At 44.9% G+C, this 16645-nt stretch overlaps 1 protein-coding gene across 3 annotated transcripts in view; it reads left to right on the top strand.

Moving 5' to 3' along the window:
• The window catches only part of IL23R (interleukin 23 receptor), a 61087-nt gene that overhangs the window by 29190 nt on the left and 15252 nt on the right, over positions 1-16645 (top strand). For all 3 annotated transcript variants that reach the window (XM_077276380.1, XM_077276379.1, XM_077276378.1), the window contains exons 6-12: positions 1019-1164; positions 3624-3765; positions 5692-5774; positions 6089-6302; positions 14580-14768; positions 15153-15254; positions 16282-16440. In XM_077276380.1, the coding sequence (XP_077132495.1) occupies positions 1019-1164; positions 3624-3765; positions 5692-5774; positions 6089-6302; positions 14580-14768; positions 15153-15254; positions 16282-16440 (1035 nt within the window). The remainder of the gene's footprint in view (positions 1-1018; positions 1165-3623; positions 3766-5691; positions 5775-6088; positions 6303-14579; positions 14769-15152; positions 15255-16281; positions 16441-16645) is intronic.

Raw genomic sequence — 16645 nt, 5'->3', positions numbered from 1 at the left:
TGTGTCATCTCTGAAGTTACTGACGTCTGCAGAAAGCAATAGTCCCGTCCCCGGTGTGTATGGGAGCAAAGGGGAAACCTCAGACACATGTAGCATGCGGGAGCGATGGGGCCCGGGGGAGGCGGCACAGATCAGGGGGGGCTGCACAGATCAGGGGGGGCTGCACAGATCAGGGAGGCTGCACAGATCAGGGGGGCTGCACAGATCAGGGGGGCGGCACAGATCGGGGGGGGGGGCTGCACAGATCGGGGGGGGGGGGCTGCACAGATCAGGGGGGCGGCACAGATCAGGGGGGGCGGCACAGATCAGGGGGGCGGCACAGATCAGGGGGGCGGCACAGATCAGGGGGGCTGCACAGATCAGGGGGGCTGCACAGATCAGGGGGGCTGCACAGATCAGGGGGGCTGCACAGATCAGGGGAGGCAGCTCAGATCAGGGGGGCTGCACAGATCAGGGGGGCTGCACAGATCAGGGGGGCTGCACAGATCAGGGGGGCTGCATCACAACTTTTGTAATTTGGGAAGGTTTGTGATTTGTTTTTCAGATTCGGGAGAGAACATTTGTGGTGGTCAGCCGAGCACCATTAATCAGCCCAAACCCTCCTAGAGAAGACAATAGTTTGATAATTATTAATAATAAGCTACATGTACCTGAAATAATGCCGCATATACCTCCCCCCGAGCCCTCGTACGGCTGCAACAATGGAGGAGCTGAGAGTCTGCAGCTCCTATAAATCAGAGGCACAAAAGGAAATAAACATCTGAACAGTGGGAAGAACATGCAAAAATAATGGCCTCCCAAATACATGCTCACATTCACTCCAAAAACATCAGCAACGCCTTCCCCATGCCCATATTTTTGGTGTGAAACATCTACATAAGCCAAGTACTGAAGTAGTTAAAGGAACACTCCACTTACAAACTGATACATTGTATCCCGGAGGGGCGGAGCCTCACACAATTATTGCTTCTGCCATGTTTTTTTTATTCTGATCTATTAATGTTCCTTTCTACCGTAGTGGTTCCCCCGACCCCGGTGATCAGGAAGATTAAAATCTCCAACACAAGCCTCGTAATTTACATAAAATGGAGAAACCAAACGTCAGAAAACCAACGTTATTGTGAGGTGGAATATAAGACCCTGAAACAGCCGCACTGGGCGCTGGTAGGTGGGACTCTATTGTCAATTGTGCACCTGACCATATGTATGTGTGTGTGTGTGTGTGTGTATATGTATATATATATATATATATATATATATATATATATATATATATATATATATATATATATATATATATATATGTGTGTGTGTGTATATATATATATATATATATATATATATATATATATATATACACAGTATATACATATATACACAAACACACATATTTGTACACATATATACACACACACACATACATTTGTACATATATATATATATATATATATATATATATATATATATATATATATATATATATATACAGTACAGAGCAAAAGTTTGGACACACCTTCTCATTTAAAGATTTTTCTGTATTTTCATGACTATGAAAATTGTAAATTCGCACTGAAGGCATCAAAACTATGAATTAACACATGTGGAATTATATACTTAACAAAAAAATGTGAAACGACTGAAATTATGTCTTATATTCTAGGTTCTTCAAAGTAGCCACCTTTTGCTTTGATGACCGCTTTGCACACTCTTGGCATTCTCTTGATACAATTTCATAGTCATGAAAATACAGAAAAATCTTTACATGAGAAGGTGTGTCCAAACTTTTGCTCTGTACTGTACATACATAGACATACATGTATATATACACACACACACACACACACACACACACACACACACACACACACACACACACACACACACACACACACACACACATACATACACACACTCATACACACATTGTGCATTTAAAGGGAAAGTTCCATATTAAATTGAAACTCTGTTAACATTAACCCTTTAAACAACCCACTTTGGTTGTTATGACACTGGAATGCTCTTCTAGCTTTTTCATACTGCCTTCCGAGAGCTGACATTTTTTTGATTTGCTGTTTGGGGGCTTCTTTTATTTCAGGACAAGTTGTATTTTTTTAAAGGCACAATATTATGCAATTAAAATTTTAGTTGTATTTTTTTTTATTTCTTGGGGGGCTTTTACATTTATGGCACTTAGTATGCGGTTTATATGACGTGTTAACCTTAATGAATACAATGCAGAATTTTCCTTTTTTTTTTTTGTATTACGACTTTTACACAATAAAAATAGCTAAAACAAATTCACTGTGACTTTGGATTCACTGTGACTTTTTCTTATTCCATTGCTGTCAGAGATGCACATGGCCTTTATTTATAATGAATACAAACTTTAGAAGAGACCCCCTAAGAATTCCACGCACTCACACAAGACCACATAAAGTGCAGACCCCAAACCACATCCCCTCACAAGAGCAGTCTGCCGACCAGTCCCTGCTGCCTCCGTGTACATTGCAGTACACTTTACGATCCAGGGGCTTTGGGGGGCCACATTGTCAGCGCAGGCGTCAGTCACGATCTGTTCACTTCAAAGAATCTGGATGTGGTTTGTGAATTCCCATTTACAGTTGAGGTTCCCAGAAAACCCCCAGAAGGCCACAAACTGCCCCCTGTAACCGTTTTTTCACTTCACCTGTTATAAGCTGATGTTTTGCTACAGAAAATCCTCCTCAGCTGTAATAACAGGAAATGTCTCCATTATATAATATAAGCCATGTTCACACCATGCAGCTTGTTCAGCTAGATCTAGAATTAAATAAAAAAAAAATGGAAATGTATAAATTGAATGTGTAATAGAAAAAGTTCTGCCCGTTGTAATTGTCTATGTACTGCACTGCCTTTTATTACACCGCTGACCCATTAAGGGTCTTGCAAGCAACAGTTTCTGGGAGCAACTTCAATCTTTGTACCTCTAAAGCAACACAGTTGGTCAGATGACAAAACACCATGTGTTCTTAAAGGGAGTGTGTCGTCAGAAAACGACCTATTGTTTAAACCAGGCTTTTGGGTTAATTGTATTTTTTTAATATTTGACATTGTTTTTTTCATATCACAATCTATAGTAAAAAAAACAAACTTTTTTTTGCAAAAAACATGGACTTCTAACAATCATACTATGTAGATGGCGCTTTGGCACTAACCATGTGCTCTAAGTTCTCACCACAAGAGGGCAGAGTTGTGTAATCTCCCGTTTAAATCGATGAGAGCCATAGACAACTGTACATACAGTATGTCGCCACCTAGTGGTAAAATATGTAATTTTTCTTTTTTACATTCATTCATCGAAAATATTAAGAAAAGTGCTGAACATGAATCATGATGCAGGTACAGTGTGCGGTGAGGGTATTTTAATCTAGAATGGAATCTGTTTTGGTTGATAATTATCAGCTTGCAATTATTATGATCTATGGTACCAACTTTTGATTAACTGAGCAGGACAACTCTGGACTCAGGGCATCTTTACTCAGGACTTTCTTCTCTGAAAACTTTACTTAAATCTGTGCCGTGTAATACTAATATAATCTGTAGAATATTAGGCTTTAATGTAAATTCTTGCATCCATTTCACAGGCTGGGGAAGAAATGAATATAAATAATGTTATTTTATTAAAGAAAATCCGTAATGCAGATTCGTTACGTCTTCGATGCAGAGAGAAGTTTGGAAAGAGTTATTGGAGTAAATGGAGCGGCCCCCATATGATACCACCTTCAGGTATGTACTGCACTGCCACTAGTGGGCTCCCTAAATTGGCTTATCGCAGCCACCACTAGGGGGAGCAGCGGATCGTATGGAGCAGTAAGCTCCCTCTAGTGGTAGTTTCAGTGAGATGCAATTTCGATAAGAATTTGGAGTTCTACAAATGAAAAACCACTTATACAATAAATAAAATAATGAAAAAAATAAACAAAGAATTATGGACCTTAATATGAGATTTGATCAAATCACCATCCTAGTTATGACACAAATCTAGACTGAGCAGGTGGTCAGCGGCCGCTGCACGGCTCTCCAGCTGCTTATGTGTGAAAGAAGCAGAAGGAATGAGCAGGAGAATAAATACTTGTTTATAATGCACAGCATTACACATTTTATATAATCAGACACATATTTTCCTGCTTTCCCATTTTCTGACTTTCCACCAGTAGGGTATATTCAGATGTGGCAGCCACTTTTCTTTTGCCATTACTATAGGAGAATTGTGGAGGAAAGCTGCAGGTTTATTATACTTTTTTTTTTTTTCTTAAAGTGTCATGTTGCTGTAGTCGCTCCAAAAATAAATGTGTTATAAGTGTTACATCTGAACTTATATTCTTAGCCTTTATCACACAGCTGTGAATACTGCTGCCATCTGCTGTTCACATTTGAATATTGCAAGAGAGCTATAAAGCAAAATCTACAGGAGACCCAATTTAAAAATATCAGAACAAATACATTCGCAGGGACAACTTTTGGTGTTCTGTGAGGACTGCAATAAATTTGATGAGAGCTATTTTTTTTTTTGCAAACTATGAAGTTCTAGTTAAAAATGGTCTGCAGTCTCCACTAGAGAGAGCTCCCTGAATACAGAGATACATGATAAGATCCTGTCTGCAGCCACCACTAGGGGGAGCTCCCTGTATATAGAGATACATGATAAGATCCTGTCTGCAGCCACCACTAGGGGGGCTCCCGTATACAGAGATACATGATAAGATTGTGTCGGCAGTCACCACTAGGGGGAGCTCCCTGTATACAGAGATACATAAGATCTGTCTGCAGTCACCACTAGGGGGAGCTCCCTGTATACAGAGATACGTGATAAGATCCTGTCTGCAGCCACCACTAGGGGGAGCTCCCTGTATACAGAGACACATGATAAGATCCTGTCTGCAGTCACCACTAGGGGGAGCTCCCTGTATACAGAGATACATGATAAGCTCCTGTCTGCAGCCACCACTAGGGGGAGCTCCCTGTATACAGAGATACGTGATAAGATCCTGTCTGCAGCCACCACTAGGGGGAGCTCCCTGTATACAGAGACACGTGATAAGATCCTGTCTGCAGTCACCACTAGGGGGAGCTCCCTGTATACAGAGACACATGATAAGATCCTGTCTGCAGCCACCACTAGGGGGAGCTCCCTGTATACAGAGATACGTGATAAGATCCTGTCTGCAGTCACCACTAGGGGGAGCTCACTGTATACAGAGACACATGATAAGATCCTGTCTGCAGTCACCACTAGGGGGAGCTCCCTGTATACAGAGATACATGATAAGCTCCTGTCTGCAGCCACCACTAGGGGGAGCTCCCTGTATACAGAGACACATGATAAGATCCTGTCTGCAGCCACCACTAGGGGGAGCTCCCTGTATACAGAGACACATAAGATCCTGTCTGCAGCCACCACTAGAGGGAGCTCCCTGTATACAGAGATACATGTTAAGATCCTGTCTGCAGCCACCACTAGGGGGAGCTCCCTGTATACAGAGATACATAAGATCCTGTCTGCAGCCACCACTAGGGGGAGCTCCCTGTATACAGAGATACATAAGATCCTGTCTGCAGCCACCACTAGGGCTATCTCCTTGTATACAGAGATACATGATGGGATTCTGTCTATTTTTTAAAATGGTTTGAACATTTTACTTTTTCCTATAGCTCCTGAGGAAATTCCTAATGTGTGGAGGCTTCTTGGTCAGCAGCGTCCTGATGGAACCCAGGAAGTCACCATCCTTATTGCGGTATTATATAAAGTTATGGCTCCCAGGGGTGACTTGGATATGACTAAATGTTCATAGATTGCTCTTATTGAAGTGAATGTGATCTGAGATGTAGTACACATGAATGGCCACTACACGGTGTATGGAGCTGTGCTGTTCTGGCTCTGTACACTGTGTACTTCCACGGCTGCAGGAGCTGCTGTCAGCTGATCGGTTTACTGATGACCTATTTTATGGATAGGTCCTCGATATGTAAGTCCTGTAAAACCCCTTTTAAAAAAAACTAACTGATCGACATCACACATCATTTATTAATGTGATGCTTTGTATCTCAGGCAGATCCCGATGATCCACCACGGACAAATGTCTCCAGTTATGAAGTATATTATTATAATGGAGTACGGACGAGCCTGAAGCGATGCTCCTCATTCATGGTACAGTGTGACGCTCTGATACCAAAAGGAGTTCAGATGGTGTTCATTGCGGCGTATAATCCATATGGGGTTTCTCCAGCAGCTGATCTGCCGCTGCAAGAAGAAGACGGAAAAGGTGAGAATCTCATGGTCAGAAAAAAGCTACACAGTTATCATAAAAAAAAACTTTCAGTAATCCTAGGAAGTTCACTACTGAGTGCAGCACTGTGAGCCCAGAATATAGTGCAGTTTTGTCTTTTTATCTTAGTGGATCCAAAATCCTGCAATAATTGATGATATTTTTATATTTATTTATTGGGGGTGCTTGAAGCCAATAGGGGGAGCTCCCTGTATACAGAGATACATGATAAGATCCTGTCTGCAGCCACCACTAGAGGGAGCTCCCTGTATACAGAGATACATGATAAGATCCTGTCTGCAGCCACCACTAGGGGGAGCTCCCTGTATACAGAGATACATGATAAGATCCTGTCTGCAGCCACCACTAGGGGGAGCTCCCTGTATACAGAGATACATGATAAGATCCTGTCTGCAGCCACCACTAGGGGGAGCTCCCTGTATATAGAGATACATGATAAGATCCTGTCTGCAGCCACCACTAGGGGGAGCACCCTGTATACAGAGATACATGATAAGATCCTGTCTGCAGCCACCACTAGGGGGAGCTCCCTGTATACAGAGATACATGATAAGATCCTGTCTGCAGCCACCACTAGGGGGAGCTCCCTGTATACAGAGATACATGATAAGATCCTGTCTGCAGCCACCACTAGGGGGAGCTCTGTTATGACCCCAATGGCGAGGGTCTCAGAGGAACGTGGAAGTCTGCAGAATACAAAAATCCAGCTCATAGGGCAGTGGTAACTGGGTTGACCATATAACTACTCCTAACGCCAACACTAGAAGTAGCCGGGGATCATTCCTACGTTGATTCTAGATGACACGCGCCAGCCGGAGAATCTAGCTACCCCTAGTAGAGGAAAACAAAGACCTTTCTTGCCTCCAGAGAAGGGGACCCCAAAGCTGGATAGAAGCCCCCCACTAATAATGACGGTGAGGTAAGAGGAAATGACAAACACAGAAATGAACCAGGTTTAGCACAGAGAGGCCCGCTTACTGATAGCAGAATAAAGAAAGGTAACTTATATGGTCAACAAAAACCCTATCAAAATCCACACTGGAAATTCAAGAACCCCCGAACCGTCTAACGGTCCGGGGGGAGAACACCAGCCCCCTAGAGCTTCCAGCAAAGGTCAGGATATAGATTTGGAACAAGCTGGACAAAAATACAAAACCAAAACAAATAGCAAAAAGCAAAAGGCAGACTTAGCTGATATAACTGGAACCAGGATCAGTAGACAAGAGCACAGCAGACTAGCTCTGATAACTACGTTGCCAGGCATAGAACTGAAGGTCCAGGGAGCTTATATAGCAACACCCCTAACTAACGACCCAGGTGCGGATAAAAGGAATGACAGAAAAACCAGAGTAAAAAAACTAGTAACCACTAGAGGGAGCAAAAAGCAAATTCACAACAGTACCCCCCCCTTAGTGAGGGGTCACCGAACCCTCACCACGACCACCAGGGCGATCAGGATGAGCGGCATGAAAGGCACGAACTAAATCGGCCGCATGAACATCAGAGGCGACCACCCAGGAATTATCCTCCTGACCATAGCCCTTCCACTTGACCAGGTACTGAAGCCTCCGCCTGGAGAGGCGAGAATCCAAGATCTTCTCCACCACGTACTCCAACTCGCCCTCAACCAACACCGGAGCAGGAGGCTCAGCAGAAGGAACTACAGGCACAATGTACCGCCGCAACAAGGACCTATGAAATACATTGTGAATAGCAAACGACACAGGAAGATCCAGACGAAAAGATACAGGATTAAGGATTTCCAATATCTTGTAAGGCCCAATAAAACGAGGTTTAAATTTGGGAGAGGAGACCTTCATAGGAACAAAGCGGGAAGAAAGCCATACCAAATCCCCAACGCGTAGTCGGGGACCCACACCGCGGCGGCGGTTGGCAAAGCGCTGAGCCTTCTCCTGTGACAACTTCAAGTTGTCCACCACATGATTCCAGATCTGCTGCAACCTATCCACCACAGAATCCACCCCAGGACAGTCAGAAGGCTCCACATGACCCGAAGAAAAACGAGGATGGAAACCAGAGTTGCAGAAAAAAGGCGAAACCAAGGTGGCGGAACTAGCCCGATTATTAAGGGCAAACTCAGCCAACGGCAAGAATGTCACCCAATCGTCCTGATCAGCAGAGACAAAACACCTCAAATAAGCCTCCAAAGTCTGATTAGTTCGCTCCGTCTGTCCATTAGTCTGAGGATGGAAAGCAGACGAAAACGACAAATCAATGCCCATCCTACTACAAAAGGATCGCCAGAACCTGGAAACGAACTGGGATCCTCTGTCTGACACAATATTCTCAGGGATGCCGTGCAAACGAACCACGTTCTGGAAAAACACAGGAACCAGATCGGAAGAGGAAGGCAGCTTAGGCAAAGGAACCAAATGGACCATCTTGGAAAAGCGATCACATATCACCCAGATAACGGACATGCCCTGAGATAGCGGAAGATCAGAAATGAAATCCATGGAGATATGTGTCCAAGGTCTCTTCGGGACAGGCAAGGGCAAGAGCAAACCGCTGGCACGAGAACAGCAAGGCTTAGCTCGAGCACAAGTCCCACAGGACTGCACAAATGACCGCACATCCCTTGACAAGGAAGGCCACCAAAAGGACCTAGCCACCAGATCTCTGGTGCCAAAAATTCCCGGGTGACCTGCCAACACCGAGGAATGAACCTCGGAAATGACTCTGCTGGTCCACTTATCCGGGACAAACAGTCTGTCAGGTGGACAAGACTCAGGCCTATCAGCCTGAAATCTCTGCAACACACGTCGCAGATCCGGAGAAATAGCTGACAAGATAACTCCATCTTTAAGAATACCAACAGGATCAGCGACTCCAGGAGCACCTCCAGAGACCTCCTTGATATATGAACGCATAGCGGTATGTTCAGGTACCGACAGATTAAACAGTCTTCCCTTAGGAAATTTACTGCCTGGGATCAAATCTATAGCACAGTCACAGTCCCTATGAGGAGGCAGTGCACTGGACTCAGACTCACTGAAGACATCCTGATAATCAGACAAATACTCCGGAACTTCCGAAGGCGTAGAAGAAGCAATAGACACAGGCAGGGAATCCTCATGAATACCACGACAGCCCCAACTTGAGACTGACATAGCCTTCCAGTCCAGGACTGGATTATGGGTCTGTAACCATGGCAGCCCTAAAACAACCAAATCATGCATTTTATGTAAAACCAGGAAACGTATCACCTCGCGGTGTTCAGGAGTCATGCACATGGTAACCTGTGTCCAATACTGCGGTTTATTTGCTGCCAATGGTGTAGCATCAATACCCCTAAGAGGAATAGGATTTTCTAATGGTTCAAGAGTAAAACCACAGCGCTTAGCAAATGAGAGATCCATGAGACTCAGGGCAGCACCTGAATCTACAAACGCCATGACAGGATAAGATGACAGTGAGCAAATCAAAGTTACAGACAGAATAAATTTAGGTTGCAAATTACCAACGGTGACAGGACTAACAACCTTAGCTATACGTTTAGAGCATGCTGAGATAACATGTGTAGAATCACCACAGTAGTAGCACAAGCCATTCCGGCGTCTATGAATTTTCCGCTCATTTCTAGTCAGGATTCTATCACATTGCATTAAATCAGGTGTCTGTTCAGACAACACCATGAGGGAACTTGCGGTTTTTCTATCACATTGCACCGAATTAGGTGTCTGTTCAGACAACACCATGAGGGAATTTGCGGTTTTGTGCTCCCGCAACCGCCGGTCAATTTGAATAGCCAGTGCCATAGTATCATTCAGACCTGTGGGAATAGGAAAACCCACCATAACATTCTTAATGGCTTCAGAAAGGCCATTTCTAAAATTAGCGGCCAGTGCACACTCGTTCCAATGTGTCAGCACGGACCATTTCCGAAATTTTTGGCAATACACTTCAGCCTCGTCCTGCCCCTGAGACATAGCCAGCAAGGCCTTTTCTGCCTGAATCTCAAGATTGGGTTCCTCATAAAGTAAACCGAGCGCCAGAAAAAACGCATCAAGATCAGCCAATGCCGGATCTCCTGGCGCCAGCGAAAAAGCCCAATCCTGAGGGTCGCCCCGTAAGAACGAAATAACAATTTTTACTTGCTGAGCAGAATCTCCAGATGAACAGGGTCTCAGGGACAAAAACAATTTACAATTATTCACGAAATTCCTAAACTTAAACCTGTCTCCGGAAAACAGTTCAGGAATCGGTATTTTAGGTTCTGACCTAGGATTTCTGATAACATAGTCTTGTATGCCCTGCACACGAGTAGCCAGCTGGTCCACACTTGTAATCAAGGTCTGGACATTCATGTCTGCAGCAAGCATAGCCACTCTGAGGTAAAGGGGAAGAAGAAAAAAAAAAAAAAAAAAAAACTCAGAATCTTCTTTCTTATAATCCCTCTTCTGCAATGCATTAAACATTTAATACTGGCCTGGCAAACTGTTGTGACCCCAATGGCGAGGGTCTCAGAGGAACGTGGAAGTCTGCAGAATACAAAAATCCAGCTCATAGGGCAGTGGTAACTGGGTTGACCATATAACTACTCCTAACGCCAACACTAGAAGTAGCCGGGGATCATTCCTACGTTGATTCTAGATGACACGCGCCAGCCGGAGAATCTAGCTACCCCTAGTAGAGGAAAACAAAGACCTTTCTTGCCTCCAGAGAAGGGGACCCCAAAGCTGGATAGAAGCCCCCCACTAATAATGACGGTGAGGTAAGAGGAAATGACAAACACAGAAATGAACCAGGTTTAGCACAGAGAGGCCCGCTTACTGATAGCAGAATAAAGAAAGGTAACTTATATGGTCAACAAAAACCCTATCAAAATCCACACTGGAAATTCAAGAACCCCCGAACCGTCTAACGGTCCGGGGGGAGAACACCAGCCCCCTAGAGCTTCCAGCAAAGGTCAGGATATAGATTTGGAACAAGCTGGACAAAAATACAAAACCAAAACAAATAGCAAACAGCAAAAGGCAGACTTAGCTGATATAACTGGAACCAGGATCAGTAGACAAGAGCACAGCAGACTAGCTCTGATAACTACGTTGCCAGGCATAGAACTGAAGGTCCAGGGAGCTTATATAGCAACACCCCTAACTAACGACCCAGGTGCGGATAAAAGGAATGACAGAAAAACCAGAGTCAAAAAACTAGTAACCACTAGAGGGAGCAAAAAGCAAATTCACAACAGAGCTCCCTGTATATAGAGATACATGATAAGATCCTGTCTGCAGTCACCACTAGGAGGAGCTCCCTGTATACAGAGATACATGATAAGATCCTGTCTGCAGTCACCACTAGGGGGAGCTCCCTGTATACAGAGATACATGATAAGATTCTGTCTGCAGTCACCACTAGGGGGAGCTCCGTGTATACAGAGATACATGATAAGATCCTATCTGCAGCCTCCACTAGGGGGAGCTCCCTGTATACAGAGATACATGATAAGATCCTGTATGCAGCCACCACTAGAGGGAGCTCCCTGTATACAGAGATACATAAAGGCCCCGTCTCACATAGCGAGATCGCTAGCGAGATCGCTGCTGAGTCACAAGTTTTGTGACGCAACAGCGACCTCCATAGCGATCTCGCTATGTGTGACACGTACCAGCGATCAGGCCCCTGCTGCGAGATCGCTGGTCGTGTCGGAATGGCCTGGACCTTTTTTTGGTCGTTGAGGCCCCGCTGACATTGCTGAATCGGTGTGTGTGACACCGATCCAGCGATGTCTTCACTGGTAACCAGGGTAAACATCGGGTTACTAAGCGCAGGGCCGCGCTTAGTAACCCGATGTTTACCCTGGTTACCAGCGTAAATGTAAAAAAAAACAAACACTACATACTCGCCTTCTGATGTCCGTCAGGTCCCTTGCCGTCTGCTTCCTGCTCTCACTGACTCCCGGCCGTACAGTGAGAAGTGAGAGCACAGCAGTGACGTCACCGCTGCGCTCTCAGTGTACGGCGGCTCAGTCAGAGCAGGAAGCAGACGGCAAGGGACCTGGACACCGAAAGGCGAGTATGTAGTGTTTGTTTTTTTTGGTAACCAGGGTAAACATCGGGTTACTAAGCGCGGCCCTGCGCTTAGTAACCCGATGTTTACCCTGGTTACCGGGTGCTGCAGGGGGACTTCGGCATCGTTGATGACAGTTTCAACGATGCCGAAGTCGTTCCCCTGATCGTTGGTCGCTGGAGAGAGCGGTCTGTGTGACAGCTCCCCAGCGACCACACAGCGACTTACCAACGATCACGGCCAGGTCGTATCGCTGGTCGTGATCGTTGGTAAATCGCTTAGTGAGACGGGGCCTTAAGATCCTGTCTGCAGCCACCACTAGGGGGAGCTCCCTGTATACAGAGATACATGATAAGATTCTGTCTGCAGTCACCACTAGGAGGAACTCCCTGTATACAGAGATACATGATAAGATCCTGTCTGCAGCCACCACTAGGGGGAGCTCCCTGTATATAGAGATACATGATAAGATTCTGTCTGCAGTCACCACTAGGGGGAGCTCCCTGTATACAGAGATACATGATAAGATCCTGTCTGCAGCCACCACTAGGGGGAGCTCCCTGTATACAGAGATACATGATGGGATCCTGTCTGCAGTCACCACTAGGGGGAGCTCCCTGTATACAGAGATACATGATAAGATCCTGTCTGCAGTCACCACTAGGGGGAGCTCCCTGTATACAGGGATACATGATAATATTCTGTCTGCAGCCACCACTAGGGGGAGCTCCCTGTATCCAGAGATACATGATAAGATCCTGTCTGCAGTCACCACTAGAGGGAGCTCCCTGTATACAGAGATACATGATAAGATTCTGTCTGCAGCCACCACTAGGGGGAGCTCCCTGTATACAGAGATACATGATAAGATCCTGTCTGCAGTCACCACTAGAGGGAGCTCCCTGTATACAGAGATACATGATAAGATCCTGTCTGCAGTCACCACTAGGGGAAGCTCACTGTATACAGAGATACATGATAAGATCCTGTCTGCAGCCACCACTAGGGGGAGCTCCCTGTATACAGAGATACATGATAAGATTCTGTCTGCAGCCACCACTAGGGGGAGCTCCCTGTATACAGAGATACATGATAAGACCCTGTCTGCAGCCACCACTAGGGGGAGCTCCCTGTATACAGAGATACATGATAAGATTCTGTCTGCAGCCACCACTAGGGGGAGCTCCCTGTATACAGAGATACATGATAAGATTCTGTCTGCAGCCACCACTAGGGGGAGCTCCCTGTATACAGAGATACATGATAAGATCCTGTCTGCAGTCACCACTAGAGGGAGCTCCCTGTATACAGAGATACATGATAAGATTCTGTCTGCAGCCACCACTAGGGGGAGCTCCCTGTATACAGAGATACATGATAAGATCCTGTCTGCAGTCACCACTAGAGGGAGCTCCCTGTATACAGAGATACATGATAAGATCCTGTCTGCAGTCACCACTAGGGGAAGCTCACTGTATACAGAGATACATGATAAGATCCTGTCTGCAGCCACCACTAGGGGGAGCTCCCTGTATACAGAGATACATGATAAGATTCTGTCTGCAGCCACCACTAGGGGGAGCTCCCTGTATACAGAGATACATGATAAGACCCTGTCTGCAGCCACCACTAGGGGGAGCTCCCTGTATACAGAGATACATGATAAGATTCTGTCTGCAGCCACCACTAGGGGGAGCTCCCTGTATACAGAGATACATGATAAGATTCTGTCTGCAGCCACCACTAGGGGGAGCTCCCTGTATACAGAGATACATGATAAGATCCTGTCTGCAGCCACCACTAGGGGGAGCTCCCTGTATACAGAGATACATGATAAGATTCTGTCTGCAGCCACCACTAGGGGGAGCTCCCTGTATACAGAGATACATGATAAGATTCTGTCTGCAGCCACCACTAGGGGGAGCTCCCTGTATACAGAGATACATGATAAGATCCTGTCTCCAGTCACCACTAGGGGGAGCTCCTTGTATACAGAGATACATAAGACCCTGTCTGCAGTCACCACTAGGGGGAGCTCCCTGTATACAGAGATACATGATAAGATCCTGTCTGCAGTCACCACTAGGGGGAGCTCCCTGTATACAGAGATACATGATAAGATCCTGTATGCAGTCACCACTAGGGGGAGCTCCCTGTATACAGAGATACATGTTAGGATTCTGCCTCCAGTATTGCTCAGCCTGTGCTCATGTTTTCTAGGACCACAAAATGTCACAGTGGGATCTTTACATTCATCTTCTGTGTTGGTACAATGGCAGCCCCCCGCCAGCTCCGCTGAGCCAATTAGATGGTACATTCTTCAGTGGATGTCTGATTCTTGTGACGGAAAACACAGAAAAGTATCATGGAAGAAAATTGAAAAGGAACAAATAAACTTTACAATACAAGGTAAACTCTACAGAACAGCGGAGGAGATTACTGCAGCGTCCTCAGGTGTGTACAGGGCCAGAATATAATATGGACTGAAGGAGCAAATGCCGGCAGATCTTCTCAGACCTGTCCCACTATGGCCTATACTGTTTGTCAGCATTATAGGGCGGTATTATGTGGGAGCTCTTATGTGCTCAGCTCTCAGGGTGGAACAATCCCATAAATTGAGGTAACATGGCCAGGAGGACATTTTGCTCGTTGCCACATTGTATCTACAATATAAGAGGTCGCCCCGATCACGGCTCATTATACAGTCACAGATTTGTGGGTTTTTCTTCCCGCTGATTCATTCTTCATCCGCACATCGTCCGCTCATTGATTGACGTTCGCCTTGTATTGTAGAGAACGTCGCCCCAGGACAGCGTGTCGGTGTGTCCCTATCCGCGGTATACAGCACTACAGTCCGCAGAGCCGGGACCGTCTACGGGTACAGTCAGGAGTTAGGTGGGTCCAGTATAATGTGATGGATGTGATCTTTCCTCACTATGGTGCTTTGTAGCCTCTGCTTCTCCGTGTATATGGCGGTTTTATGTGGGAATAACATGGCAGCATTATTTAGATTCTAAAGGATTATTTTTGGATGCTGCACATTAGTAGAACACTATGGATCCGATTCATCATTTGCATTTTTTTAAGTCACTTTTTTATTTTCGTCTTTTTCTTTTAATTTAAGTTTTTCTGCTAAATTTTTCAAAATTGTCTTTAACCTTTTTGCAACTTTTCACAGAGTTTCAGCAGCATGGAGGAGGGACACTGAGGCGTTGTCTGAGTGGGTGGGCAGAGATTGAGTTTAAACTTTCAAAAAGCATTATACATCTATTCTAACATAGAATTTTCTATGCAAGTATATTTGCCTCATCAGGTTTAAAAGACATATGTAATGAACTTTCCAGAATTTTCTAAGCAAGTATACCAGCCTCATCAGGTATAATAGACCTATGTAATGAGGTTTGCAGAATTTTCTTAGTAAGTATACCAGCCTCATCAGGTTTAAGAGACCTATGTATTGCAGTTTTCAGAATTTTCTAAGAAAGTATATAAACCTTTTCAGGTTAAAAGACCTAGGTAATGAGGTTTGCAGAATTTTCTCCGCAAGTATACCAGCCTCATCAGGTTTAAGACACCTGTGTAATGAGGCTTGCAGAATTTTTTATGCAAATATACCAGCCTCATTTATGGTTTTTCAAATGATCTATTCAAGCAAATATACCTATCTCACCAGAAATATTCTAGTTCCAGCAGACACAGTATAAGGTCCCACGGCTGCAGCTATTGGTGCGAGTTATAGAAGAATGACGCGTAATTAGACAGGAGCGCAATAACCAACCAGCGCCACAGTTACATTTTTTTTTTGCAGCACTAATCTTCCATAATAAATCCTGCTATATATTCATTGAAATTATGTTTCCGTGATATAGTACCACCTTCATTCGCAATAAAACTAACATAACTTTACCCTAATCTCCTACAGAACCCAAGACAGGTCCCAGTTCTGTAAAAATAATTAACCCCTCGTTAAAAGCCAGAATTATTGAATGGTCTGAGATTGCACAGTGCGACAGACGAGGATTCATCACCGGGTACACGCTGCAGATAAGGCAGTTCACAAATGAAATAAATTTAATTTATGGTAAGTAAATCATTTGATGGATTCATACAATTGTAGGTGCATTCTGCAACTTCGGCACTAGATGGCAGTGTCTGCAATCTCAGAAATCTGCACTGTGCGGCTTTTGAGCAGCTCAGGTCAAACTCGAATCCGTCTGTTCGCGCGTTTTTTTTTTTTTTTTTTCTTGGGAAATTCGATTTGCAGAGAAGTTATGGGTTGTCTCTGG

This window comes from Ranitomeya variabilis, chromosome 8, assembly GCF_051348905.1.
Source record: "Ranitomeya variabilis isolate aRanVar5 chromosome 8, aRanVar5.hap1, whole genome shotgun sequence".
Classification (NCBI taxonomy): domain Eukaryota; kingdom Metazoa; phylum Chordata; class Amphibia; order Anura; family Dendrobatidae; genus Ranitomeya; species Ranitomeya variabilis.
Note: the sequence above shows the minus strand (reverse complement) of the source record. Positions and strands in the feature narration are given on the sequence as shown.